Genomic DNA, 27134 nt, shown 5'->3' on the forward strand with positions numbered 1-27134 from the left:
TGAATGGGAAAGTTCGTAAAATCGAGAAGAATACTTCTAGGTACCTCGAAATTCATAACCAATCAGTAGTATCGCCAGAAATGTTTTTCGAGGAAGTGGGGGGGGGGGGAGCAGGGTGCGTTTAAGCATACTTTATGTATGTTCGTGCTTGCATTTGTAAGCGTGTGTATTCACGAAAACCTGGTACCCATATTTTTGGTTGGTCTTTCAAAGTTCAGACCAAACTGCAATCATGTAACTCAGACATACAAAATAGAAAACATTCAGGAGGGAGGGGGGGGGGTTGAACCCTCAACACCCCTCTTTGCTACGTCCATGACTGCAACTTAGCGACACCCAGAAGCTATCGTGGCATAGTAATTGCGTTATAAAACCTACGATTGCGGCCCTGCCATGGGGCCTCCCAGGTCTTGGCAATGCAGACAAGGTACAGGCTGCCGAGATATGATGACATCAATATATATATCAGTGATGGCGCGAGAAGAAAGCAAGACAACTGCGAGAAAACAAGTGTCGCCTCTCAGATCAACCATGCATGGAATAACCAGAGAGAGCACCATCGTGTTTTTGTGGGAACATGTAGAGAGACATAACACCACCGCCTCTGGTACACCATCTTAAGAGCGCTACCAACTGTTCAGTCTATTGTCCTGTGCGCTCGGCGTGCAGCTTCGTCAGGATAGAACTGGAGCCGTGTCTTCGGCGGCTTTATACGTTCCAACTCGATCAAGAGCTTTAGGGCATGCCCTCGAAATAAAAATAAAATAAAAGTTTTCCAAGAGAGCATCAGATGTTTATTTCCAGAAAAACTTCGCTAAATGTTAGTTCCGCCGTGTTTGTTTCGTTAGTTCGGATTGTTAAGCCGGAACACTAAGAGCACTTGCTGTATAGGACGTATTCATCTTTTCCCGCTAGATCGGTACGTCCACAAAGTTAATTGGCTTTCGTTAGGTCGAGTTTCAACTCTACATGCAGCTTACCTCTATGTCGAGGCAGCGCACGCTCTCGGGCACGAACTGGGGCCCGAAGAAGACGCGGTCGCCGTTGTTGCCCCGCGTGCACATGGTGCCCTGCACGAGCACGGCGCAGTCCACGTCGTCGTCCAGTACGACTCTGCGGGCGCGACCCAGGTACGGCAGGCGGCCGTCTTCCACGTAGCGCCGGAGGGCGCCCGTGTCCACGCCCTGCGCACCAGAGTGAATTATGCAAGGCTTAATTATGCACACCATCTGTACAATCGTTAACTTGGAACACTACGTATAACTTAGAGACGACCGAAGCAACGTCACATTTCTCAACTTTCGCCTATTGGCGTGATAACGGCAGCAGAAGGAATTGCGGCAACTAGTCTCATGCAGTAATGTATAGATACAACGAAAATATGAAAATCATCATTCTGTGTAAATATTGTATTAGTTTCAACGCGGAATATCCCAAGTTACAGTCGGTCACTGCGGATGCAAGGCAAAATTTATTGGATGCCGATTTACATCTGTATCGCTTCAGCTGCACCCATCTTTTACTCTCACTGCTTAACCCTCTCCCTTGACTTCATATATGTTGATTTGTAAACAATTGTGCCTAATTCGTGTGAACTTATCAAGTGCCCGTTAATTTATCTGCGAACTTCTGGTTATGAGCTGCCAGTCTCGTCCAGCAGGTCATCAGGTGCCGCTGTAATTCCGGCTGCAGCAATGACAATCAAATCTACGTTGTCGCATACGACTACGTCTACGGCATCAGGGCTTGCTGCTATAAGAGCCGCTTTACAATATCTCGTTCAAGAGTGTTCAGGAAAATGGGTCATATTCTGTGATTCGAAGGCAGCACTTCAGAGTTTGCAGTTTACCATGCGTAAGAGGAATCATGAACAATTGGTACATGAAGTGAGACATTGCCACCATCAAGTTCAAGCACGAGGGCATGATATTATATATCAATGGCTGCCTGGCCATATCGGTATTACTGCATCATCGGCTAAATCAATTAGCCGATGATGCAGCCTGCTCCGCCCACGAAGGAACACGTGTGGTTCCGATTCCTCGATCAAGGACTGATGCAGCAAGACAGCTTTACTTGCTGGCTCGAGATCTTACACGCACGTTCTGGTCGTCTACCAGGTTCCAAAGGTGTCACTTATATGAACTGGATCCTTCGCTCAAGATACAGCTAGCATCACAACTTTCCCGCTCTGATGCGACACTGTTATGCCACCTTTGTTAGATTGTTGCATTCACAAAGGTGTACTCCTTTCACATCGTTATGACAGACATGCTACATGCGACTCCTCCGGAACTGTAGAAATCATTGAACACGTCCTGTGCAGCTGCGCTTGCTACGACACGCAGCGATGCCAGCTCCGGATGGTTTTGAACCAACTGGACTCTAAACCATTTTCTGTGCAGAAGATTCTGGGACCTTGGGCGTCTGCGTCAATAGCATAGAAAGCGACTAAAGCACTTTTACATTACTTGAAGACAAGAAGCCTGAGCGACCACCTGTAGACTGTGAGCTCCCCCGAGTGTGCTCGTGATTGTGTGAACCTTTCTTGTCTCTCTGCAACCTCTTTTCTCCCATTCATACCTTCCCCCGTGCAGGGTAGCAAACTGGATGTGCGTCTGGTTAACCTCCCTGCCTTTTCTTGCATCTTTATCTCTCTCTCTCTCTCTCTCTCTCTGGTGCCAAAGTTAGAACTAAACCCCTGCCGCAGGCACTGCGCCGTGCTCCCGACCGGGTCGCAGAAATTAGGTGACTTTTCTCATCTTCTAACCACTATACCACCACCACCTCCGCCGCGGTGGTCTAGTGGCTAATGTACTCGGCTGCTCACCTGCAGGTCGCGGGTTCGTTTCGCAGCTGCGGCGGCTGCATTTCCGATGGAGGCGGAAATGTTGTAGACCAGTGTGCTCAGACTTGGGTGCACTTTAAAGAACTCCAGGTGGTCGAAATTTCCGGAGCCCTCCACTACGGCGTCTCTCATAATCATATGGTGGTTTTGAGACGTTAAACCCCACAAATAATTATCATCATCATCATCATCATCAAAGTTAGAACTAAACTAACATTTAATGTGCGGGAACTGCGTGGTGGTTTTCGGTGTGCGCTCCGATGAACGTTAGCGGATTGATTGTTTCAAGTGGAGCGTACATCAACAGTTTGTGCATTTCGTCCCCACATCAAGATACGGTCGTGAGAACTGGAAACGTGCAAGATCCAAAATATTCACTCGGCGCCTGCTAGTCTTTTTGGAACTAGACTACATGTGGTGCTGCCTCTTCCCAATGAAATCAGCTGGGAACTTTCGGACGTTAATATTGTCGTAGTTCGCAAAGTACGTGGGCTTTATTGTAGCGAACAGCAGAACGTCGTCCTCTCAGAGACACCAAAGGTAGACTCGGCCAAAAAACTCCGTCTTTTGTTTTGTGATGCGCCTCTCGAGTGTATCGGTCATCGTCTTCAGCGACGCCAGCGGCATTACCCTCCCTCCAGAGAGAGAATCGTCTCGATGCTCACCAAGTAGCACTCAATATGCAGTTAGCTAGTCGGTATCTCCATCAGTCCGAAAGATATAGTTTCATGAGTACCACGGGCACTGTCTCAGGCAGACGCTGACGGCGTCTTGAGCAAAATGATCAGTCAGCAACAACCTCGCCCCTAACGTCGCTGAGACGGCGCAGCATTTTATGCGGTCTGACGTATCGGCGTACAAGTTTCTCTGATAGTCTGTGTAACGTACTGTATACCGCCAACAGTGTGGCAGATTAAGGCCGATTGAGCCGGGAATGCACGCAGCTTTATTTTGATACTACTTAGCGGCCATCTTCTTCGCTTACCATCTGTGCGGGGTCGCCTTACTACATGGACACTACAGCCTCGCCGTCGCACAAATGACCAAACCCAGACTCTTTCCCGTGGTGTATAAGCTGCAATTCGGTGACGGAGGTATACCAATGGGCATCACGTTCTTGTTGGCTGTTATTCTGACCCGGGCAAGCTGCCTCGCTTGCTTAGCGTACTCAGTGAAATCTATGGCATCTGTCTCCGAATCTTTGGAATCATGAGGCAGCATAGCATCGAGCACTTCTCGGCCATAGATCAGGACAAACGGAGTCATTCTCGTCGTTTCCTTGCGAGCCGTATCATGTGCGAATGTGACGTATGGCAAAATTCTGTCCTAATTTTTGTGCTCCACGTCGACGTACATGCGAAGCATGTCCGCAACAGTCATGTTATTGAGTAAGCCCATTCAGTAAGCCCATTCGTCTGTCGGTGATAAGCTGTCTTCTTCCTATGCGCCATGACACTGAGAGTAAGCAGCGTGTGCAGAAGCTCAGTTGTGAACGCAGTCCCTTTTTTCATTATGACGACCACGGGAGCCCCGAGCCTCAACACAATGTTCTTAATAAAGAATTGTGCCGCTTCAGCTGCTGTGCCGCTCAGAATCGCCTTAGTTTCCGCGTATCGGGTGGGGTAGTCAGTCGCCACTATAATCCACTTGTTGGTATTATTCGCTGTTGAAAATGGGCCTATACGAGGTCCATACCAATCTGTGAAAAACGTAGTTTCGAATGCCGAAATCATATGTAACAGCCCAGCAGTCAATACAAATTCTAACGTAATGTTTCACCGCCACTGCACGTCTTGTCCAGTAGTAGTTTTCTCTAACTCATAGAAATATTCCGATATAACTGAGATGGCTCGAGGTGGCTTCGTCATGGCAGGCTTGCAAGATTTCGTTTCGAAGAGTTTGGGGAACTAGCAGGAGACATTTCTTTCCTGTTGAAAAGAAATTCCTTTTGTAGAGTATTCCGTTGCATGAGCAGAATGATGGCAAACTTCTCGGGGTTTATTTTAGTGAACGTCGTTCTCTCAGAGACACCAAAGGTAGACTCGGCCAAAGAATTTCTTCTTCCGCTTTTCGTGATGCGCCTGTCGAGCGTATCAGTCCTCATCTTCACCGATGCCAGCCGATAGCTCGGTCCAAATAGAGACGCGGCATTATCATCATCAAGGTGCTTAAACAACAAGAGAAAGAACAGTTCAATTCGGCGTGCGCGTACGCTAAGGTGGCCACGCTATATGTGGCTTTGCCTGCGTTGCGCCAAGCGATGGCGACAGCATGCGATCACAGCCTGCGTCAGTGGGGGCCCTTGAAGTACTTGGAACTTGAAAGTTGCAGCCATTGCAGTCTCCAAAGGGGCGTGAGTAGCGAAGGTGGAGTGTGCACTCCCATCTCTGCTCTCGAAGGCGTTCTTCGTAAGCGTGCTGCCCCTGGGGCATTCTCGCAATAGACGGTTTCAAGACTGCCAGCGTTGTGATCCAAAAAATTTTCCGGTCACCTCATTTACCAGGTCATATAACGTCGAACTAAAAGCACGTTTTCAAGTTTCTTTCAAGTATAAAGAAAGTCTCTTTTTAGTTTTTCAGATAAAAAGAACATGCGCAAGGTTCAAGGCATTCTTTTATAATTTTTATGTAGCTGAAAAGAAAATTTAATAATAATATTTTGTGAAATAATGGAAGGAAAATAGAAAATTAGCAGGCTATTTTCTAAAGCTATTCTTGCCCACCGATGCCATGGACACATTGTTAGACGAAACCAGATGTCGTCAAGGGCCCGTGTTTGTAAACAGTGAAAGGATCTGTAGAGAGTTTTAGTTAAGCGCGCAAGGTGGTACGTGTGCAACGGCTAGCGCGCTATGTACGTTGCAGCTGAGGCTGATTCCTGTAGTATTAGTTTAACGTACGCGACAACGGACACATGGACTGCGCCTAAGCGAAAACACTATCGTCTTAGAGTGCTACTTTGCGTCACCTAGTGACTTGGCAATAAACTACAATGGCCAACCATAGTTGACACGAGTCAAGACATGAGACATGAAACTGTGGACATTCCGGGCATTGAAAGGCATCCCCGTCAGCTCCTGTATTTTCACAGTGATCAATGTCCATTGCACAGGATCCGCGAACGGATTTAATCTTTTCACGTAAGCAAGAAGCCCCAAATCGAGGGCAATCGTAAAATGTACGCGGGATTTACTCGCAGCTAGGGATCGCTGCCATGGCCGCACTGCTGCTTGTGCTACTGTTGGTCGTGGCCATCTTGGTTTTTGTGCTCTCACCCCGGGGAGGTCTCGCGACAGCCACTGCTTAGGTACTCAACGACTTGCGCAATATAAGAGCTGAGATCTAGCGTACGCATCCCTTACGTGCGCAAACGCACGCATCTCTCTTACGTACAGCGCATGCTCAGCTGCGCTCCCTCTCGGGAGATGCGTGCGCTATGCCGCTGCGCGTCCTAAACTAAAACTGTCCATTGACCACGCTTGGATGCAGCGCCTTGAGTCGACTGACGTGACGAGGCTCTCGAGATACGCGTACCACACTGCTGAAGCTCTTTACCTCACCAGATGTTGCATGCCCTCCGGATCCAGCGCACCTTCGACCGGTTGCCAATGTCAGCCGAAGATGTCACGAACGCCGAAGATGACGTCGCAAAAGTCCCGATGACCCTATGTGACATCGTCGTTCTATCGGAGGAGGTGGCGTTGGTTATTTTCTGTTCGTAGACGCACGCCGACGCACGACGCGAGATCAAGCAGGTATCCCATCTATAGCTGGGTCGTTATATCCCCCCCCCCCCCATAAAGTGTCTGGACACACCTGGAACTCCTCTCGTCCGTGCAGCAAGTCGAGGGCGATGCGTACGGCGACCCACTGCCACATTCGGTAGAGGATGCACGGCGTTGAGCCGTCCCGGGCAACGAGCTTTTCCATCAGCCGCATCGGAATCACGCACGCCTGCATTTGGGGAGATCGAAAGATGAACATGCCAGTCGACTGCCCCAGAACGTGGCACACCCCCCTCCCCCGTCACCCAGATAGCTTTGCCATGGTATACAGAAGCACGAAGTAACACACGACATCATCTGCTTGCCCACCCCCACTTCAAATAAAGCGCCCCCTTCCTTCCCTTCTCCGTCGAAAACCTCATTTGAGAACCACTGCTGTATACTATAAAAGGTATACTTAATTCTAAGGAAGATAGCGTCTATCACGCTGCGCTGACAGTGCAACACTTTGACGATACGGTGGTGGTACCTACCCGTCGCCTTGAATTTTGCAATTTATAGCCCCCGAGATAGCGCGCACACGCCGCGCGCTCTCTATATCGGAGGCCATCCTTCAGTTTTCCAAGATTACTGACAAATGGTGCTCATATATCACGCTGCAGGTCCAGAACCCCATTCAGCCATTTTCTCACGCAGACCATCAAATAAACGTTTTATTCACTCTATCTATACTCAAGACTATCGTCTTTTTCTATTTCTACTTTGTTATTCTTGTCGTCATCCCAGATGTAAACACGGTTATTAATGAACAGCTTGTTGTACGCTAACGACACCTTGTCATTGTTTTCACGGTTCTGCTTACACCTGTCCCAGAGTTTCTTGCGGGTTTCTCTAAGTTTTCGTGAGAAGTCTTCTCCTATCGAATAATCCGCATTCTTTAGCTTGACGCCGTTTTTTGAGTATTAAATAGTGCTGTAGTAATAGAGAGAGTTCATTTTACTTCTTAATCCACCGCCCTATAGTTTCAAGGTGGTTTCTATTGAGCGGTCCTCCTACACCAATATGTTAGCTGTTATCGATATATTCTACTCCATAAACTTTACTCTTTTTATGCAACGCAGCCCCGCCGTGGTGGTCTAGTGCCTAAGGTACTCGGCTGTGGACCCGCAGGTCGTGGGATCAAATTCCGGCTGCGGTGGCTGCATTTCCGATGGAGGCGGAAATGTTGTAGGCCCGTGTGCTCAGATTTAAGAGCATGTTAAAGAACCCCAGGAGGTCAAAGTTTCCGGGGCCCTCTACTACGGCGTCTCTCATTATCATATGGTGGTTTTGGGACGTTAAACCCCACATATCAATCAATCATTTTTACGCAACGCAGAATAAATTCAAACCTTCCTTTCGGTGTTCATTGAATGCTTTTGCAAACGCAGCTACGCAATATAGTGGTCACAACAATCGCATGACTCTGTCCAGGCCACCGGCACTGTGAAGGGTTCCAGCACGTGGACGCCAGGGCAGTAGTATTGTTGAAACGACGTTTAATTTTGCAGCCCAATAAGGAGCACGGCGCAGCGCTAGGAAAGAGGAAGTGGTAAATAAAGGGGAAAATAGCAGGGAGAGAGATAGTAGAAGGATAAAAAGATCATCAGTCGGGGTCTCGACCAATCATGGGGGAGGGCAAATGGGAAGTAAGTGTCCAGCAAGTTGCGGGTGCCTAACGGTAAGCGGCGACTCCAGACGCCTCCAGAGGCCAGCACAAGAAGAGAAACGTGTTGTAACCTGCTGCATTACCATCTCTATCTTTTTTTTGCCTGCTGCAACCCTGTCACTAAAACCAACAGGACCACAACAAGTGCATAGACGATAGCTTCTTTTTAGATGCGAAGCATCTTTTACTCGGGCCTATGTCCCGCGGCAGTGGCGTCGTCCGCACACATGCTACAAATACGGAACTTGCCTTCTTCCCTCTCTCTAACAACTGTGCCTTACTCTCTCTACTTCTCTCCCACCACCTGCTTGCGCTCGATTCCCTCTCTATTCTCTAGGCATTCCTCCCAGCGGCGTTAACGCCCCCATTGTGCATGGGCATCCCATCCCTTCTCTATCCTATGCTTCTCCCTCTCTCACCTCACAATGCTGCTAACCTACGCTTGCTCCGGCTCTCCTCTAGGCATTCCTCCATGCGGCGTTCACACGCTACCCCTGTTTCACATCACAACGCCGAAGCAGGCAGCGTCTTCTAGCACGTTTCTTGATTGGAAAAAAAAAATCAACTGTTCGCGCTGCACAACCATTCACTGGCCACCATGTATATATAGGCACTGGATCTTGACTTCAAAGGTAGTGCTGGTGGGAGATTTCTCCTGTGCGTTGTTCAACAATAAAAAAATCGCAGCATATCCACGGAGTGAATGATGATGAGTGGGGTGAAGCGTTCGTCCATTCATTCGTCCGTTCATGTGCCCATGCGTTCAATAGCGTTCGAGAATGCAGAAGACGCGCGGGTAACACCGACGAGACGCGAGCCAAGGAAGCCGAGTGCAAGAGTCTTCAACGCGCCCGCCGCTCTGCTTCGTCCATGCCCCACCAACGATCTACCACGTACGGTAACTATCCAGTAGACGTAAGGCTGGTTAACACCGAGGGAAGCGCTGGAAAGCTAGCGAATGGGCTTCTCGAACCGGTGAGGCGGTAAATGCGTGCACTTGTTCAAACCACCCGCCTCCCATGGATCGCCAAGCGGCAGAGTAGGCGGGCATCTCACACTTTTGCGCACGTGTCGCTATGCCGTGTCAGTGCTTCTCCCAAACGTACACCCGCGCAACCACCACGCCTCCACTGCGTAGTGGTGGCTCTGAGAGCGATCGCCCTTGCCACCTCGTTTTCCTCCCGCTTTCGCCGCCTGGAGAGGAGATTTTCCCCGCTTCCGCGCTTCCGCGCTGCCGCTTCGCCCCTTTGCCCACCCCGCCTTTCGTGTGAACGAGCCTTTAAGGCGCATTCACACATGACCTCGAAAAAAGCGAAAGCGGCGAAACTCTCCGGAAACTGTCTCGTTTTGCCTCAACAAGCGGCCGGAAAACCAAGCCATGCGGCCGGCGCGCAAAAATCGATCCGAGACCGATTTTCCCGCCACGCGAAACCGGATCCGGTTTCCGCTTCATGGCCTTGGCTGCGCTAGGCCAAAACCACGAGACCTAACCAGCCGGCCACACATTCAACGTGGCGGCAAATACATCGGCGGTGGCTCGCATCGGCTCGAATCGCAAACTACCCGAGCAGCACGACGATGCTTGACCCGCCTCTACGAGGACGCGTTCTTCGAGAGCCTGGTTTAGATTACGGTCGCCGAGAACTCTGGAATTAGACGGTGCAGCAGCAGCAAGTAGGCATGCCTCAACGTGTCTCGCGTTCGTGTACAGCCAGCTGAATGCGCTGCTGCCGGTGCGTTCGCTAGTGTCGTTTCTGCTGGCTTATTTCCCAAAACAACGTTTGAAAAGGTGCGAGCTGTTTTTCTTCACTACTTTGCGTGAATAACTAGAATTTGGTACGAACTTTAGTTCTTACAAAGCAGGCAAAATCTAATTAATGGTCAAGGTATTGATGGTGGCGGCGGCGGGATGGAGCAGAACGAGTGTGAACGTCTTTGACGCGCGCGGTCACAGTTTTCCGGCCGCTTTGGCGTTTTCGTTTCTCTTCACTTCTCAAGTGTGAACACGCCATTAGAGAGGCACTCGTTCTCCGCGTACCCGGCATAGATGGCACAGCAGCCAATCAGAGAGTAGCGGTAGAACGCCATCTAGAATATCCTCACTCAACTGCAGTTTGTATGTACTTCTATGAGACAGCATCGTCTATTATACTGTTCGAGAGATACCACCTTATTTTCTTTCTCGTCTCTTCTCTCGGTTACGCGTGAAGCATGACAACGTTAGACTAAGAGGAGCTTCACCCCTAAAATTTTCAGCGTGCGCGTTTGATAAAAGCGGACTGCGGGTCTGTGCGTTCAATCGGATTCTTCCGTCTCCTATTTCTCATTAGCTGCCATTGCCATGTTGCAGTAGGAAACACTGGTCCATTGCTGCGTGACTTGTTGCTCCCCAATATCTCTCCTGCGCAACGCTTCGGTGAGCGCTAGCGTCAACCGCGCCGCCAATGTAAGCGTTACAGCCTGCTGCGTCGCATCTACGCATGGTTCCCTTTAGTGAGAGACAAGACGTAATTTTTTCATGTCTGATCAGATCAGCCCTTTTCTTGACTCATTAGTAGACAGTGTAAAACTTGTAGGCCCCTTTACTTCCCCCTGAAGAGTGGAACGCGATAGCGTAATCGGGCCCCGTGTACATTGCCTTCTCATTTGCTAGTCAGCGTCGGTTTTCACTGGATGCATGAACCATGCCGCTAGGAAAATAACGTCTATGCGCGTAACATTAGCCGTTTCAAACTGTCCTACAATACCTGCGGCAAATACAGCTGCCAAGTGTCCGCTATGCCATAATTCTCCCCTTTGTGGATTAGCGAGGGGCCCATTACGCTTCGGTAAGGAAACCTTACACAGCTGCTCACTTTGTTGATGATTTTGCTGATGATTCAATGTCTCTGAGCACAACACAGTGGGTGCGCCTTTAGAACACCCACTCGTTGCGCAAATCACATGTTTTGACGCCTGGTACGATTCCACGCAATATTACTTGCGCTAAGGAGACGCCTCCCACTAGAGGAGATTTATATGCCGTTTTTTTTCCTTGAAGTAGTTCCTAGCAGTGGCGTGTGCTTGTGGTAGAAAGTCTGCCTGCCGCACAGAAGGCCAGGGTTAGATTCTTACTCGAACCGATGATATTGTATCATTTGTCGCATTTGCATAATTCTCAATTTCTCGCTCGCAAGAAGCGCCGATATTTTGCTCGCTAGTAACGGAGTGGACACCGACACCGGAATATCTTCGAAACGAGCTGTTCCGCTATCGTGTTACAATGGCACTCACGCCGTTTCGCTTTCACACTGCTCGCTCGAGCAGTTCCCAACGTGATAGAACCTCAAGATGGCGGGCACAACGACGTCGACGTGGTTTTGGGGGCTTTACGTCGACGCGCGTTTAATCTGTAAATGCTGGTTTTCTGTCGCGGCGTCGCACCCTTTCCCTATAGGGAGTGTAGCGTTTTCTCTCTCTCCCCATGAGAGAGGGCGCGGTGCCGCGTCAGAAGGCCGTGCGCTGACGCGCTGCAACGTGTACATGTAGTCAGGCCTTGAGGAAAGCGCCCCTCTGCGGGCGTACCTCAATATCGGTCTCGCAGATGACGTCACAGACGGAGTCGCTCTTGTTGAGAAAGCCAATGATGCCGAGGGAGCCCGGTGCCACCAGGAAGTCTACGAAGGAGCCCTCGGACGTGTAGAACTTTAGCGAGTCGGCGTTGGCAAGCAGCGGCTGCTGCCGGGACGCACTCTGCTGTCTGCCCTCGATCTGCGGCGCGTGTGATTGGCGATTTCTTAAAGGAAGCGGCCGCCAGAGCACACGTCATTTGTCCATTTCAAATCGGCGACGAGGGTGCTTAGTCCGCATCTGACAGCCGCGAGCATCCGTGTTCAAAAATGTACATATTTACCTTGCTGAGCAATGGATACTAATAATTGCTTTAATGTATCAATTATTTTAGGTGTTTCATGTATCTAAAAATTTGCTGCCGAAATTGGTTACGAAATAAAAAAAGTGTACAACCGCTATAGTAATGTTGGCGTAAAGTGGATAAAAGAGAAGTTGAAAATTTATGGTGCATTAGCTTATTTCGAAGCAGAATTAATAGTTGGTAAGATAACTCATTTGCGAACAAGGACTGAACATGAGGCTGGCATTTTCACACGTAATAAGAGACTTTTGGACCAGATAAGTACGGGGTTTTGATATACAATCTACAGCATAATATTATCTTAGAGACCCACCAGATTAAATTTGTACGTCAGATACAAAGAATGACATACGTCGAGTTAACATTGCACGTAACTTTGCCGCTGTCGGGGCTGGGTGCATCACACTTCACTGGGGAAAATGCAAAGTGCCATTGTTGCCTTAAATTTAGGAGCATGCCAAAGAACAGACAATGATTATAAGCCCCCACCGCCGCGTGCCTCCTTGGCCTCAATAGTATAGATATACACGCGAAAAAAGAACGATTATTACTAAAAAAAGGTTTAAAAACCTTGCTGTCTTCGTAGTATTGAGTGAATACACGCATATGTGTTCCGATAATACACACCTTCACTATTCCTGAGAAGACGATGTGGATGGCTTGGTGCGGCTTCCCGTACGACACGAGCTGCTTGCCCTTGTCGTACTTTCCGCAGTAAAACTGAGGGATGACAAGGAAAAAAAAAACAAAATCATAGCTTGGCAGTGCGATATATACCTATATGAAGGACATATATCTTATACGGAAACTCCCTTCGACGGCGAGAAAGTGCTTGTAAAGTGTTCATATTTGCGGTCGCAATAGGGTAGTATAAGGATCTGCGCAGTTTAATGACTGGTTCTCCCATTTTTTTATCCCTATACTCTATGGTGAAACGCCCCCCCCCCCTCCAAACGCCCAAATTGTGTTGGCAACCTGTCAAATGATCTAAAATTGAGTCAACAAAAAAGTAATACGTACATTTTCATGACTGTTCACTCACTAATGTCGTCTTACGGAAGGAATTGAAATACAGCAAACTTTGCGAGGTGTGTCGCATGGGCGAAGCAATGAATGTGATATCATCAAATTGAAATGCTATAAGAAGTAAGGCCAGCAGCCAACTCCAGTAGAATCCGATTTAGTGCAAGCAAGAAATGCTGGAAATGAGAAAACGGCCGCTTCAGGTCATGCTTTTTTGCTTCAACGCAAATAGGAGAGAGCGCAGTACGTACAAGGGTATGAGCTATCTACTGATGACAATCGAGATAGCACGCGTTCGGATGTTGCAACTGATCCCCACACGACGCACCCCCACCAGCGGCAACCTTTCACGCTCCTTTCTCCATCGTCCGACGGAGCCAGCCGGTGCTTTTCATCTGTTTTTGTCGCGTGCGTCCGCCGCCTTCGAAATATTTTTCTCGCACATACACATACGATAGGAAGGGTGATGAGCCTGATTTTGAACTTCATAGGAAACACAACGACGCAAATGCGCGTGTTGTTTTGATATAAATATTATCGCTATATATGACTGCTGACAATTCGCCCCTCAGTACTTTGGACGCCCCTTGAAAAAATTTATCATCGGAAACCTTTAGGAGTGTCCCTCCAGAAATATGTCTTTTGTTGCAGTACTCTGCAGAATGATGATGTGTAATCACATTTGAAATATGCAGACTAAGGAATTCGCGCGCAACTACGTAGTCTTTTTGGACCCCCCAAAAATAAACAGTCGGCTGTAGCAGGTCGTCTATACAAATTTGCACACCTAGGTCGAAAGGGAGAATGTTGGATTCTGGTGGTGGTGCGTTCAAATTTCAGCGTAAAGTTTGTTAATAAACACAGATTTCCCCGTGAACAAGGCTTCCGTGTGGGAGCCGAAACATCTTTTTTTGTGTTTGTTCTTTTTAAACGTTTACTTTGGGCGGCGCAGTGTTTCCAGGTTTTTTACCTTCAACCATGTATCATCCCGACCAGACGGGCTTCCGTCAAACTTTAAACTTCCACACAGCGATACAGAACCACCGGCAGCTGAGCGCCGCTAGTAAACATTCCACACATGGTGCGCTTTGGAGCGTGTCGAACATAGATACTAAAGATGGATGATCTATATCGCTGGCTAGATTTCTATACTTTAGAAGGATTTACTCCGAAGGCACGTGCATACAAGTTCGCATCAATAAGCACGTCTTCTAGAAATCATCAGCCATACAATCGGCCTCTCTGCCCCCTCCTGGCTTTAGTTGTAGACAGACAGACAGACAGACAGACAGACAGACAGACAGACAGACAGACAGACAGACAGACAGACAGACAGACAGACAGACAGACAGACAGACAGACAGACAGACAGACAGACAGACACACACACAGACAGACAGACAGACAGACAGACAGACAGACAGACAGACAGACAGACAGACGGACAGACGGACGGACGGATGGACACCAGACAGACAGACAGACGGACAGACGGACGGATGGACACCAGACAGATAGATAGACAGACAGATAGACGGACGGACACCAGACAGATAGATAGATAGACAGATAGACAGACAGACAGACAGACAGACAGACAGACAGACAGACAGACAGACAGACAGACAGACAGACAGGCAGACGGACGGATGGACACCAGATAGATAGATAGACAGATAGATAGATAGACAGATAGATAGATAGATAGATAGATAGATAGACAGACAAACGGAGAGACAGACAGCCAAACAGAGAGACAGACAGACTGAGAGACAGACAGACTGAGAGACAGACAGACAGATAGACAGACTGAGAGACAGACAGACAGACATAGACAGATAGATAGATAGACAAGCAGATAGATAGACAGACAGACAGATAGATAGACATACAGACAGACAGATAGACATACAGACAGACAGATAGATAGATAGGTAGATAGTTAGATAAAGAGTCACCTTCTTGAGGCGGGCCACGCTCTCTGCAGGTAGCCAGGGCACGCTGAGAAGGAAGCTGACGGTGGTCTCGGGCACCGACACGGAGCTCGGAAGCCGGTTCAGGTCCCGAATGAGCTGCTCCAGGCACTGAAAGGCGAACAAAATTGCACACAACACCTTTACTGTGGTTACACTGTGTAGTTCACAACGATCGGCCACACCAATATTGCAAATCGAATGTGCAGGTTCAACTGCTCTTATAGAGGAAATACAGCATCAGTAATCCGAAGCTATAAGCCACGTAATATAAAGGGATTTTAAAGAGGACAGAGTTTTCTATTATTAGAAAAGAACTATTCCTCAATACCAAAATCACGCTGCCTTTCGCGAGAAGATGCTTGGTAAACGAGGAAACGCACGATAAGAAAAGGAGGGTGGCGACAACAGCTTGAATTCATGCACTCATGACTATGATGGCCTACGTTTGAACGCCGTCTGTTATAAGGCCTGTGTAGTTCCTAATCAGTAGACGTGGCGTACATTGTCCACCGGAGCGGAGGGGGGGGGGGGGGGGTAAAGGGCAGAGACTTAGCCTATACCAAAGTTCTCGAAATGTTTCGAGCCAACGTCCCCAAATTCATGAAATACACTTTGAATTCGTGGCGTCACGTGCATGAAATTGAGAAATGAAATTTCGACCGTGATTTGCTCTTATATAAGTAAATCTATGACAGAGAAATTCAAAACGTTAGAGTTATCAGAGTACAATTTACCAGTATACAAATTGATTCTTTGTTCCACTTTATAGTGTCTTCTTAATGAAAACATTGATTTCCTTCGTGTCGTGCTGCTGGGATTAAGGACACTGGTTCGATGCCCGTTCACGGGGGTCGCACTTCGATGGGGGGACATCCGAATAACGGCGGTGTGCTTAGATTCAGGCGCTACCGAATGCGAAGGTGACAGAAAGCTCCGTTATTTCACTGTTTAGGACACGAAAACTCTCAAGGCAGACGGCCACAGTAAATGTCTAAGCGGAGGCTGTACGACATACGACACACTGACGCCGTCATGTTTGGTTTTTAGACGATTGCTATCGCATTTTGTATATCTTAATGACAATGATTAAGATCGGGAAACGCCTGTATTGCAGGTGCAGTGGTTGAGCTGCTCGGCCTCCGACCGGAAAGCCGCGGGTTTGTTCCTGGCCGTGGCGATGGCGTTTCGCCGCAGGCGAATTAAGCTCCCGTAAAGGAGCATCAGATGGTCAAACATTTCGGAACAATCTACTATAGCGCGCCTCATAATCTTATAAATCATGGTTTTGGGTCGTAAAACACCAAATATTAGGGGTGAATCAACTTAATGGCGAGGCTTGCCTGTCGCGTCCGTGCCCGCAAAATAAAGTTTAACAATAGATTAGGATCAATCAATCATAAACGAACAATACAAAACATCTAGAAGCACACAACCTTTATACTAGACTTCGACTTCAACGCAGACATTATGGACCTCAGGACCTAGCTTCGCCCACTCATCATCATTCACTTCGTGGAGATGCGCGGATTTTATTATTATTATTATTATTATTATTATTATTATTATTATTATTGTTATTATTATTATGAAAAATACCATGCACAAAAACAAACGAACACACACACGTATAGGTAGTGAAAGAAAGGGCAAAAGTGCCCAAAAAGCGAGAGGCAGGCGTTGGGCATAAAAGCAAACTGCTGACGAACTTAAAAGGGCCAGTCAACAGGCTCCGAAGTACAGTAGAAGCTCGCGCATTTTCCTGCGCGTGACCAACCTTCTTATACGCGCAGTGACGTCAACTCGGTGATCGGCGACTTTGACTTCATTACTCTTTCTTAAAACCTGGTTTAGACCAATCAAGGAGCTGCATGCTGCGTCACGTCGCTGATCACCGAGTTGATGTCACTGCGCGTGGAAGGAGGTTGGTTACGCGCAGGAAAATGCGCGAGCTCTTCCTGCACGTTTCGGAGCCTGTTTACTGGCTCTTTAAGGCTTTATTGTAATGCGATAGCATTAGAGAGCTCTTGTCGTAGAAAACGCGCCACCGGCGTCGGCCCTGTTGGTTGTGTGTGAAAAATGGTCTGTGTGTCTGCAACTGAAAAATCAATTTACCGAGATAGCCGCGGGAGGCCGCTGCTTGTGCACGCGTGCGCGCGCGATTACACTGACAAAGCCGCGCATTCGAAGAAAAAAAGTAGTCAAGGTCACGAGGCGCGGTAGTTTTTTTGCCCTGCCCCCCCTCCCTGCTTAGCTTCCAGTGCTTTCGTCGGGACGAGAGAAGAGAGAATGCAATTGCAGCATTTGACAAACCTTTGTAACTGGACGGATTTTTAATATGTTCGCGGCGTTGAATTCGTGAGGCAATAAGCTCTTCTAGTGAATTCACTCCATGGATACTTGAAAAACGTGTTTCAGAGCCCCTTTAACGCATTTTGCTTGACAGGTGTCACGCTGAAAACGAGCCAATTCGGCGATAATAGCACGTGCTAATCCAATCTACTGTTTACGTGTTTGTGTGCGTGCTTGCGTATGTAACAAAACATAATTATAAGTATGCCCTTAGCGGTTGAAGGGTGCACTAGGGGCCGGATTTCGCTATCGCATTTAACTCTTAAAGGCGATGCTTAAGGGTCCCCCCATTTTTGATAAAGTATTTAAGGCTTTTCATCCCAAAAGCATTATATGATTATGAGAGATCAAGTAGTCGAGGGCTTTTAAAATGTCGGCCATCTGGTGTTCTTAACGTGAACTGGCACTCTGTAGCCTTGCGCGTGCGTCAAAACGCGACAGCCGCGGCCGGGATGGAAAACACGACCTACGGGTCAGCAACTAAGCACCATAACCAGCGACACACCGCGGTGGACTAAAGCATCCTCTTACAAGCGCACCCGTATAGAAGAGATAATCCAGTTTATTCTCGTGTAAATCGACCGCAGGCGGGCTGATACATGCTTTCCCCAAATGATCCGTCCTCGGCTGCTCATAAACTCTTCCCTTTGAGCATCCGTGGTGATTTAATGGTTATGACACTCTAGTGCTAAACCGAAGTTCGAGGAATTGAACCACGGCTGCGATGGATGCACTTTCGATTAAAAAAAGAATATCTCAGGCCAGTGTACTAGATTTAGGTGCACGTCAAAGAACCCCAGGTGGTCGAAATTTGCGGAGCCTCTCACTTTGGCGTCTCTCGTAAGCGTACAGTTGTACTGAGACGTAAAACCTCAGATATTATTTCTTATTATACACGACGTGGTACGATTAACGCGTACCGTCACGAGCTCGGCGTAGTGGTGCTCCTCGACGAGTCCGCTCTCGTGGAGGTCGTTCAGGGCGGACAGGGTCGAGTTGAGGATGCGCCTTGCGATGAGCCGGGACCGGGCCACGCACTCGAGCGGGGGGTACCGCTGCTGGATGCTTATTATCTCCTTCAGCAGCTGCAACCAGTTTTCAGAACCAGAGTGAACGTTACTCGGTGTTGTTGCTGTTATTCATCAAGAAAATTGAAAAGGAAAGCTGTGGAGCAACCAGTTGGCTGTATTCTGCAATTATTCTGCAATTATTCTGCATGCCTTCCTCATCAATAGAGCATCACGGTTAAGGAACAATTCGTCTTAAACTAGGGAACATTCTCAGAATACGCATTGATCAGACCTTATGCGTAGTGGATTGGGCTAATCCAAAGTAAACGATCTTTTTCCGCTTCCTGAATTTTTCTCCAGCTTGCTGGACTCTGTACAACTAGTTTGTTATATCCGTGTAAACGAATAAAGACCACGAAAGAAAAAGATGTATGTTAGCACCATTATATCGTCTAGTTTTAGTGAAATTGTGTCATTGAAGAAGCCCAGATGCCAACATGCGTAAAAAACAGGAACAGAAAAAAAGTGCATGACAAGAAAAAAGTCAGAGAAGATATGGAGAAGACCAAATTTACTCGCCATAGGTAGGAAATTAGAGGTCCACAGGAGCTGTCGAAAACCATCTCTATAATGGCTGAAGTTGCCATGCAACGCTTCATTGTTTTGGAACCAGGGCATGAGACAAGCGTCGCACGGACCTTTTGTTAGTACCCGGTCCACGTACTTTTGTGTTATACTGTTTTAAATATGTTCTTGAATATGTTGATAACATAGGCAGACCTGGCGATTCCCAAGCATGCTTCTCGTAAAGCACCCCATGCGGCCACCAAAAACATAAAAGTGTTTCTCAAAACCCGAGATCCATTCGCCTTCGAAGGTCTCCCATACACGATATGTGGCAAAGCTCTTCTTTCAAATGGCAATGTTAGCTGTGTCTAGAAGGTGCTTCACACTGATCATGACGTAACTTGCCTGCAGCTTGTTGTAGTTGGCCTCTTCGCGCATGAAGATGGTCACCTGGTCGACGTTGGGTGCAGTGGTGGTGCTCTTGACCACTTCTTCCTCGGAGTTGATGAACGCCACCGCCATGTCATACATGCGGAACACGCGCTGGTTGATCGCCTGGTCCACCCAGTGGAGCCATGCCTCCGACACTATCTGCACAGCGTGTGACGATATTGTGTAGGTCACAAGGTGTCTCTGCTTCGAGATCCCGTTCCCCCGCACGAATGTTTTCTGCGATCATCGCTGTGGCCAGGTCATTACGTAGGGACAATTTTAAGGACAGAGCTCCTTGGGGTCGAGCCATGTCCGTCGTGACACACAATGGCAATGATGATGAACAAGCATTTTCCGCACTATACATTCTCTTTCTGCCATCACGGCACACTACATGAAAGACATCTGCAGTATACGTCATGACGATGACGCTCATGATGACACATTCTATTTCTGCCACGGAGAAAAACGATCGCGAAAGCGCTCTCACCCACGAAAGGTTCTCGCGGAGTCGACGCTTATGACGACCAATAAAGTAACAGTGTATATATCGTACACACCTGTTGTCACTCGTTTGCATTTTCGAGTGGGAAATGTACTGAGGATTCACGGTTACCCAAATGATGCCCTGGAACCTCGCCCAATCATTATCATTCACTTCGTGGACATGCTGTGAAATGTTAGGTTAGGCTATTTGAGCAAGCTCCGTTTACATACGTTGAAAGTTATTTGACCATGTAAATGGAAAGTACGGTGTTTACTACTGGAACATGCCATGGGCATTGAGAGAGAGACGACTCCGATTGGACACAGACACCCGCAGTCCGATTTAAGTTAACGCGCTCGTCGTGAATTTTTCTTGTTCTACAACGCACAGAAGAAATCCCCCACTGGCACTGTATACCTTGGAGGTCCAGAGCCAGTGCCTATATATACAGGGTGGCCATTGAACGGTTTGGGCAGCGTGAGCAGTTGATTTTTTTCAATCAAGAAATTCGGTAGCAGACACTGCCTGCGTCGGCATTGCGAGGCGAGAGAGGGTGGAAACATAGAAAAGGAGAGGGGGTGGGAACGCGCATGCTCAATGAAGGTGAACACCTTGGGAAGAGATGCCTAGAGGAAAAAGAGGAAGAAGCGTAGGAGGAGAGGGAGTGAGGGGACGCGCATGCGCTGTAAATGTGGTCACACCACACACCTGATTGAACTCAACCATAATATGCTGCGCATCTAAGATGAGGAAGGCGTTTCGGCCGCACGAGTCTGCACTGTGATCATAACCACGTTTGAATGTGCATGGGCTGTGAAAGGAGTGCAGGTGGCCTCTTAGAAAAATAATCATGGTGCAACTTGCGAAACAGTGCTGAGCGGCAGTACTTCGGCGTGAAGTATGCTTGAAGATGAATGCTAAACGTAAGCCTTTGACTTCGTACACAGGTGAACAAAAATTTGGTTTGATTAAGGATAATAAAGGAACGCGGTTATGCTGGACTGTTTCACTGATAGTTATTGTGTAGGTACGATTGTGGGGAGACGTAGATGAGAAGTGCCACAAGAGCCTACTGCCCTTCAGTTGAGGGTATTGCTTTTCGCGTTCTAATCACCAGATAATTACTTTTATTTGTAACCAGTGAAAGAAGTTTGCTATGATTATGTCGCGTGGTTTTTTAATGAATTTGATTGCGTAGCCAAAATATAAAAGCTGCCACTTCTAAGTCTTTCACATGCTTGATTTTCAACGTTACGTTGCTATACATAGTAAGTCCTCATTCAACGCTATTGTCAACGCATCTGTGGCTTGTCACTAGCAGACCTAAGTATGCCTGTCCAGCCATTAAAACTCAGTTACAATCAGCGCTTGCGCAGCGCGTGTTTTTTGTTTGACGCTGGTTAAGTTTGCACTGCTATCCTGAAGTACATTGATAGTGCCATCAAATTACAGGAATAAGAGTACGTAGCTTATTTAGCCCTGATAACACAATATTCAGAACCGTGTATATACCCTGAATTGAGGTCATGATATGTATATCGGTGTTCAATTCTTACAGTGCATATTGCTAGTAGGACGTTTCTGCGCGAAGGTGACAACAATACACCAGTAGATAAGAGTGCAAAGACGAGGCTTAGACATAAATTATACACAATATGCCCATCCACATACACAAAAAGACTTTTGTTCATCCGTAGTATCGCGTAGTCTAAGTCAAATCATGGGGGAGTTTCAGAATTTCAAGCGCTGGACGAGAGCTCGATCACGATTCGCTAGTTTCCAAACGTGGTCAATATATAGGGACAATCAACGATAACGATTGCGTTCGAGTGCACGGACGTACTTCAATACTAAAATTGAAGTGAGAAGGCAATGCAAGCCTGTGCACGATTAAAGTTGCTGATAGAGCACGCGAAACTACGGTATACACTGCATAATACGTTCAAAGCTGTGACGAAGCAGTTGTCACGAACAATCCCGCGCTTCTACGTATCTTGAGGTATAGGTGTTCTACGTACATCACATGAAAATTTACGCTTTGTGAACGAAGCTGCCACAGCACGCCGTATCTCTCTACTTTCTGCACACGTCTTCACATCTGTGCACGTTCTTTCTATAGGCCCGGGCGATGTTAAGTGCACACGTAGTACGCACCCTGCGATGCACCCAGAATTTGTGTGCCCGGCATGCGGCGAGCGCGACGAACGCGGCGACAGGTGGCCAACTGTGGCGCAAGGGCGTGTCCGAGGCCGAAAACCAGGCGGACACGCAGAACAGTGCCAGCTGCAACAGGTAGGCGGCCAGGTCCAGGCGAGCCCAGATGTCCACGGCCAGGAACGACGCCGTCGGGCTGCGCGAGTACTGCGCAGGAGAGTCGGCATATAGGCTCGTGACACGACACCACAGACTGCTGTGCAAGCATAGCACGCTGAGTGCTGTTTGTTCTGTATATTTATTCATACTGTCGATCCCATCAGGGATCTTTACAGGAAGGGCATATTGAATTGTTACAATATGACAATACAAATATCAAATATTCAATTATACATAAAAATATTGGCGGTTAACAAAGGCAGACGAAAAGACGTAATAGTACATCATAATAATAGTACATCCTAATACGTAAAATGTGTTTGGTATCAGCCTTACAGCCACCCTAATGCCTAGCATATAGTAAGCGGCCTTGATACAGCATCTATACCGTCATGGGTGAAAGAAGAGAGTCTTAAGAAAATTCGCTGTTGTACTATAGTTGTTTTGTATTAGTACACATAATCGTAATGATGCACGTCTTTACCAGAACCGATGCTCATGATTATGATGCTTCTAGTATGACTTGAACATGCCCCTTGAGGGGACTCAACGAAGAGTAGGACGAATAAAACACGATTTTATCCTAATTCACAGTGAAATTAGGACGTCGATTACAATGGGTGGTTGTTCTTAGCAAATATGTACACGAGAACCACCGGAATGTTCTGGCAAAAATGCACTCCCGCCCTGCAAAGCGCGTGGTTTCACTGAGAAAAAACTAATGCTTCCAAAATATTGAAATAGTATATCAACCATCAAAAACGCAAACAATAAAAGTACAAATTGAAGAGAACAAATCGAAAAAAGAAAAGCCCCAAGACCGTCAGCTGCAACCTGACCAGAGTATGCTTTCTTTCAACCCCAAGAAAGTATCTACCACATTGGATAGCTGATACATGGTGGTGCGTGGCAGTATGTAGTGATAGTGTCCAAAAACTGATCAGAATAGGCCCAGCCGATTTAGCATTTTTTAAAAGAAAAAAAAAGGCAAGAAGTTCAGAGTTAGCGCACAAAGCTTAAGGGACGGCTGAGCTAGTCCATCTTAGGGGCTGAACTCTTGGCTGAGGAGTGGAGTCGAAGCACAGCCTGTCAGAGACCATGCAAAAATGTTTGGGCTTCAGCGCCAGAAACTATAGACCCTTTTCGAAAAAGGCCGCCCCTAGTGCCATGGACGCGAACTAAAGTCTGCCGCCATTGTCAGGGCACCGCTGCAGCTGTGTGTCCCAGCGACGCTGATGCGCGTTTCTTGCAGTGCGCACAGACACCTCTTGCGTTCCTGCAGGACGCGGACCACGTTGGGAGGGCACGCTGATGAAAGTCTCTTGCAGGCCGGATCCATGCATTGCTAGTCATAAGAAGCCAAACTGCTCGTCCAACCCGTTGAAGGGTACAAAATATTGCTCATTGTGCAGTGGAAGCAGCTCAGAAAGCTTATCGGAGTGTACTAGGAGCTCGTTCAAACTAGAAAGCAGCGCGATTGCAGCGAATGATACGAAGAGCTAGCCGCCAACACAAAAATCCCAGCACTCGCGCATTTGACGGCTCGCTTTCTATGCCCCCATGATGGCGCTAGCCATCCCGCGCTCCTTTGCGAAGCGAAACTGACGGAAAGCTCACTGTCAGGTGGCGTATTTATGAAAAGGGTCTATAGTATGTAAGCCTGACTGCGGCACATCCGGTAAGAACACTGACTTTTCGCCTCTTGTATACGCTCGCGCCAAGCCGGGCGAACTCGGCGCGGTGGCTGCGCCCCCTGTATTCGTATTTAGGCGTGGCTTGGTGGTGGCGGATCCTCGGTGCATGCTCTCCTAGTGGAGGTTAAAACCAGGTGGTGCGCATATGTGGCTTCGTTATCGATATGTTATTACGAGAAAGGTTTTTGCGAACAACTGACGTTTTACCTCAAGCTGTAAGAGCTTCGCCCTTAAAAGAACTCCTCCACACTGACCATAGTGATAAGCTCCACCGAGTGCAGGAGCAGGATGCAGCCCTGCAGCGCCACCGAGGCCGTGGTGAAGATGGGCGAGTGATGCTCCAGGGCGGCCACCAGAACGCCGGCGAGCATGGCGGCCAGCGAGAGCGCTCCCAGGGCGTTGAACAGGATGCACACCTGGGTGCGCCGGAGCCGGTTGCTGGCCGCCTGGCCGGGAGACAGCAGCTCGATGTCCCAGTTGCTCGTCGACCTCGTGCTGCTCTCGCTCGGCTCGGGAAGCGCCGAAAGGACCTTGTCCTTCTGCACGAGAAGGTCCGAACGGGAACGGGGGCGATGGAACCGAATGTAATACCGAAGCGGCCTCGGAAGGATAAATTTGTTCGTTATATACGGTATTCGTTATAATAACAGACACAAAGATTGGAAGTCAGGTTCGTGCACAAATGCTAGATACGAATGCGCATTACGCTTGCCTTCAAAACAACAACAACAACAACAACAACAACAACAACAACAACAACAACAACAACAACAACAACAACAACAACAACAACAACAACAACAACAACAACAACAACAACAACAACATGAAGATGAAGAAGAAGAAGGACAGCAACAACATGAAGATGAAGAACAACAACAACAACAACAACAACAACAACAACATGAAAATGAAGAACAACAACAGTGGTTTGAAGACCAAAAACCACGATAAGGTTACCAGGCATGGCATTATGAAGGGCTCCGGAAATTTAGATCATTCGATATTCTTTCACCTGCACCGACATCACACAGTACATGGGCCTCGAAATGCGACCCGACGTGTCTTGATTCCTACCCGCCACCTTCGGGTCAACTACAAATGACGCTGATGCTTGTCTGCCTACTTGTAGCATTTCAAACTCAATACACTAGTACACGAAAAAGTGAAACCAAAACAGAGCAATTTTGGTATGACAAAAGAAGCTCACGTTCACATTTATTTGAAGCATGCGGTGATCGCTTAGTGTATTTTCGCGGCAGTGCGCATGATGGAGTTTTCCGCAGCGTTCATGCGCGAGCCGGGAACCTCTTCTACACTGAGGCTGTTTCGGCCCTCGGGAATCTCTCTTATTGGCTTTTCAGCTGTCTAGTCTTACGCGTGGTGTCTTCGTTGCTTGTCGGCGGTTCACTATGTTCACTGCCAGTTGCGCCATCGGTGCTAGACATAATGACACTAAGAAAAGGAAATGTGATTGTGAACCGTATTTCGATATTTATTTTCATTTTTATTTAATCTTTCGGCTGTCGACCCTCGCAATAATCAAGTATTTCTTGCTCACAGCTTATAACGCGGTGTCTTTCGCGTTTTCGATATTGTTATAAAATATAAACATCACTGAAGTGAAGCAGGACCACCAAGTTTTTTAGTTGATTATAGCCTATAATTCGTTATGTTGCCTATTTTTATATCTAGGTAAACTTCATTCCAGCAATCACTAAATTTGCAGCACTGTCAAAATTGGTAATGAACGTCATTTAACTGATCAGAGAGACCACTTAGCAGTATTCCAGGCCGGCCAGAGCCCACACGAAGACAAATTCGACAGTGCCCCGCCACGGTGGTCTAGTGGCTAAGGTAATCGGCTGCTGACCCGCAGGTCGCGGGATCGAATCCCGGCTGCGGCGGCTGCATTTCCGATGGAGGCGGAAATGGTGTAGGCCCGTGTACTCAGATTTGGGTGCATGTTAAAGAACCACAGGTGGTGGAAATTTCCGGAGCCCTCCACTACGGCGTCTCTTAAAATCATATGGTGGTTTTGGGACGTTAAACCCCACAAATCATCATCAACAAATTCGACAGCATGGCGGAATTCGTTGAAGCCCAGAGCAGCAGGCTTGTGCAACGTGTTGGTCGCAGTAATAATAATCAGTGGACTGCCGCGGGAATGAGTAGAGTCGCAGAACGTCAGTCAGAAAAGCCCTCACAGCGCATGCTTCAAAATACGGACTTACTATTCAGAGCGCAAAACTAACAGGGTCCCTTAATGCGTTCGCTTAAAGTAAGTCGAAGCCGAAAACCATCTTGTTTCTTCTCAGTCAATGTATTGATTCGCCCCACCACGCTTTCAAAGCTCTCTGCACCTACGAGGTTTTGTACGGCTTCCAAGATCGAAGGCACCTCATCTGGCTTTACATTGCCTCCGTGATCTAACTACTTTTGAGCAATCTACGGTGCCACGTGATGACGCCATCATGCTACGTGGCGTCAAAGTTATGTCATTATGACGTCCCAAACTTTGGAGATCTGCCACGTCTCCGTGAAGCCATATGGTGAGTCATCACGTGATGCTGATTTTTCGCATTACAGATTTTTGTTGGTGCGGGACGCCGGTGATCAGATTTCGCGCTGGATAATGCAATAAAGTCTTTCGCATTAGAAATTGGGCCATATTTTTATCTACATTGTCACACAGATTGAAATGTATGATATACTATAGATAGTATAGCTATGCTGCATGTTATACAGGAACGCGACCGCGTACGACACAGCCCGAACCCATAAAGTAGCGCAGAGCTTAGCACAGTCAAGCACTGGCCCGTCCCCACTGGTATTCACCACTGGATTCACCGTCAATCGACACCTCTTGGTTCGAGAAGCGCGGCTTCCTCCTCGAATCTTGACATGGCAAGAACTGCATTGGAGTCCTGAGAAAATGAAATTTAGGAGAGCCAGAAGGCCCCTACCCCGCTCCAAGATCAAGTCGGTGCCTTCGCCCACGGTAGCACCGAAAAGTTTCGTCACGACGTCGAGGGCCCTCTGGACGGCCTGGAGTTGATCCCAGCCCTGCTCTTCAGGGATGCACCCCAT

At 47.9% G+C, this 27134-nt stretch overlaps 1 protein-coding gene across 1 annotated transcript in view; it reads right to left on the reverse strand.

The window, feature by feature from the left end:
* Positions 1-27134, reverse strand: part of LOC142787019 (uncharacterized) — a 36436-nt gene extending 9302 nt beyond the window's left edge. The window contains exons 1-9 of the mRNA XM_075884640.1: positions 27045-27134; positions 24299-24583; positions 22192-22398; positions 19524-19709; positions 18462-18626; positions 15175-15300; positions 12821-12913; positions 6664-6801; positions 981-1184 (exon numbers count right to left, since the gene is read on the reverse strand). Coding sequence (XP_075740755.1) covers positions 981-1184; positions 6664-6801; positions 12821-12913; positions 15175-15300; positions 18462-18626; positions 19524-19709; positions 22192-22398; positions 24299-24583; positions 27045-27134 — 1494 coding nt within the window. The remainder of the gene's footprint in view (positions 1-980; positions 1185-6663; positions 6802-12820; positions 12914-15174; positions 15301-18461; positions 18627-19523; positions 19710-22191; positions 22399-24298; positions 24584-27044) is intronic.

Source organism: Rhipicephalus microplus, unplaced genomic scaffold (assembly GCF_043290135.1).
Source record: "Rhipicephalus microplus isolate Deutch F79 unplaced genomic scaffold, USDA_Rmic scaffold_42, whole genome shotgun sequence".
NCBI classification, from domain to species: domain Eukaryota; kingdom Metazoa; phylum Arthropoda; class Arachnida; order Ixodida; family Ixodidae; genus Rhipicephalus; species Rhipicephalus microplus.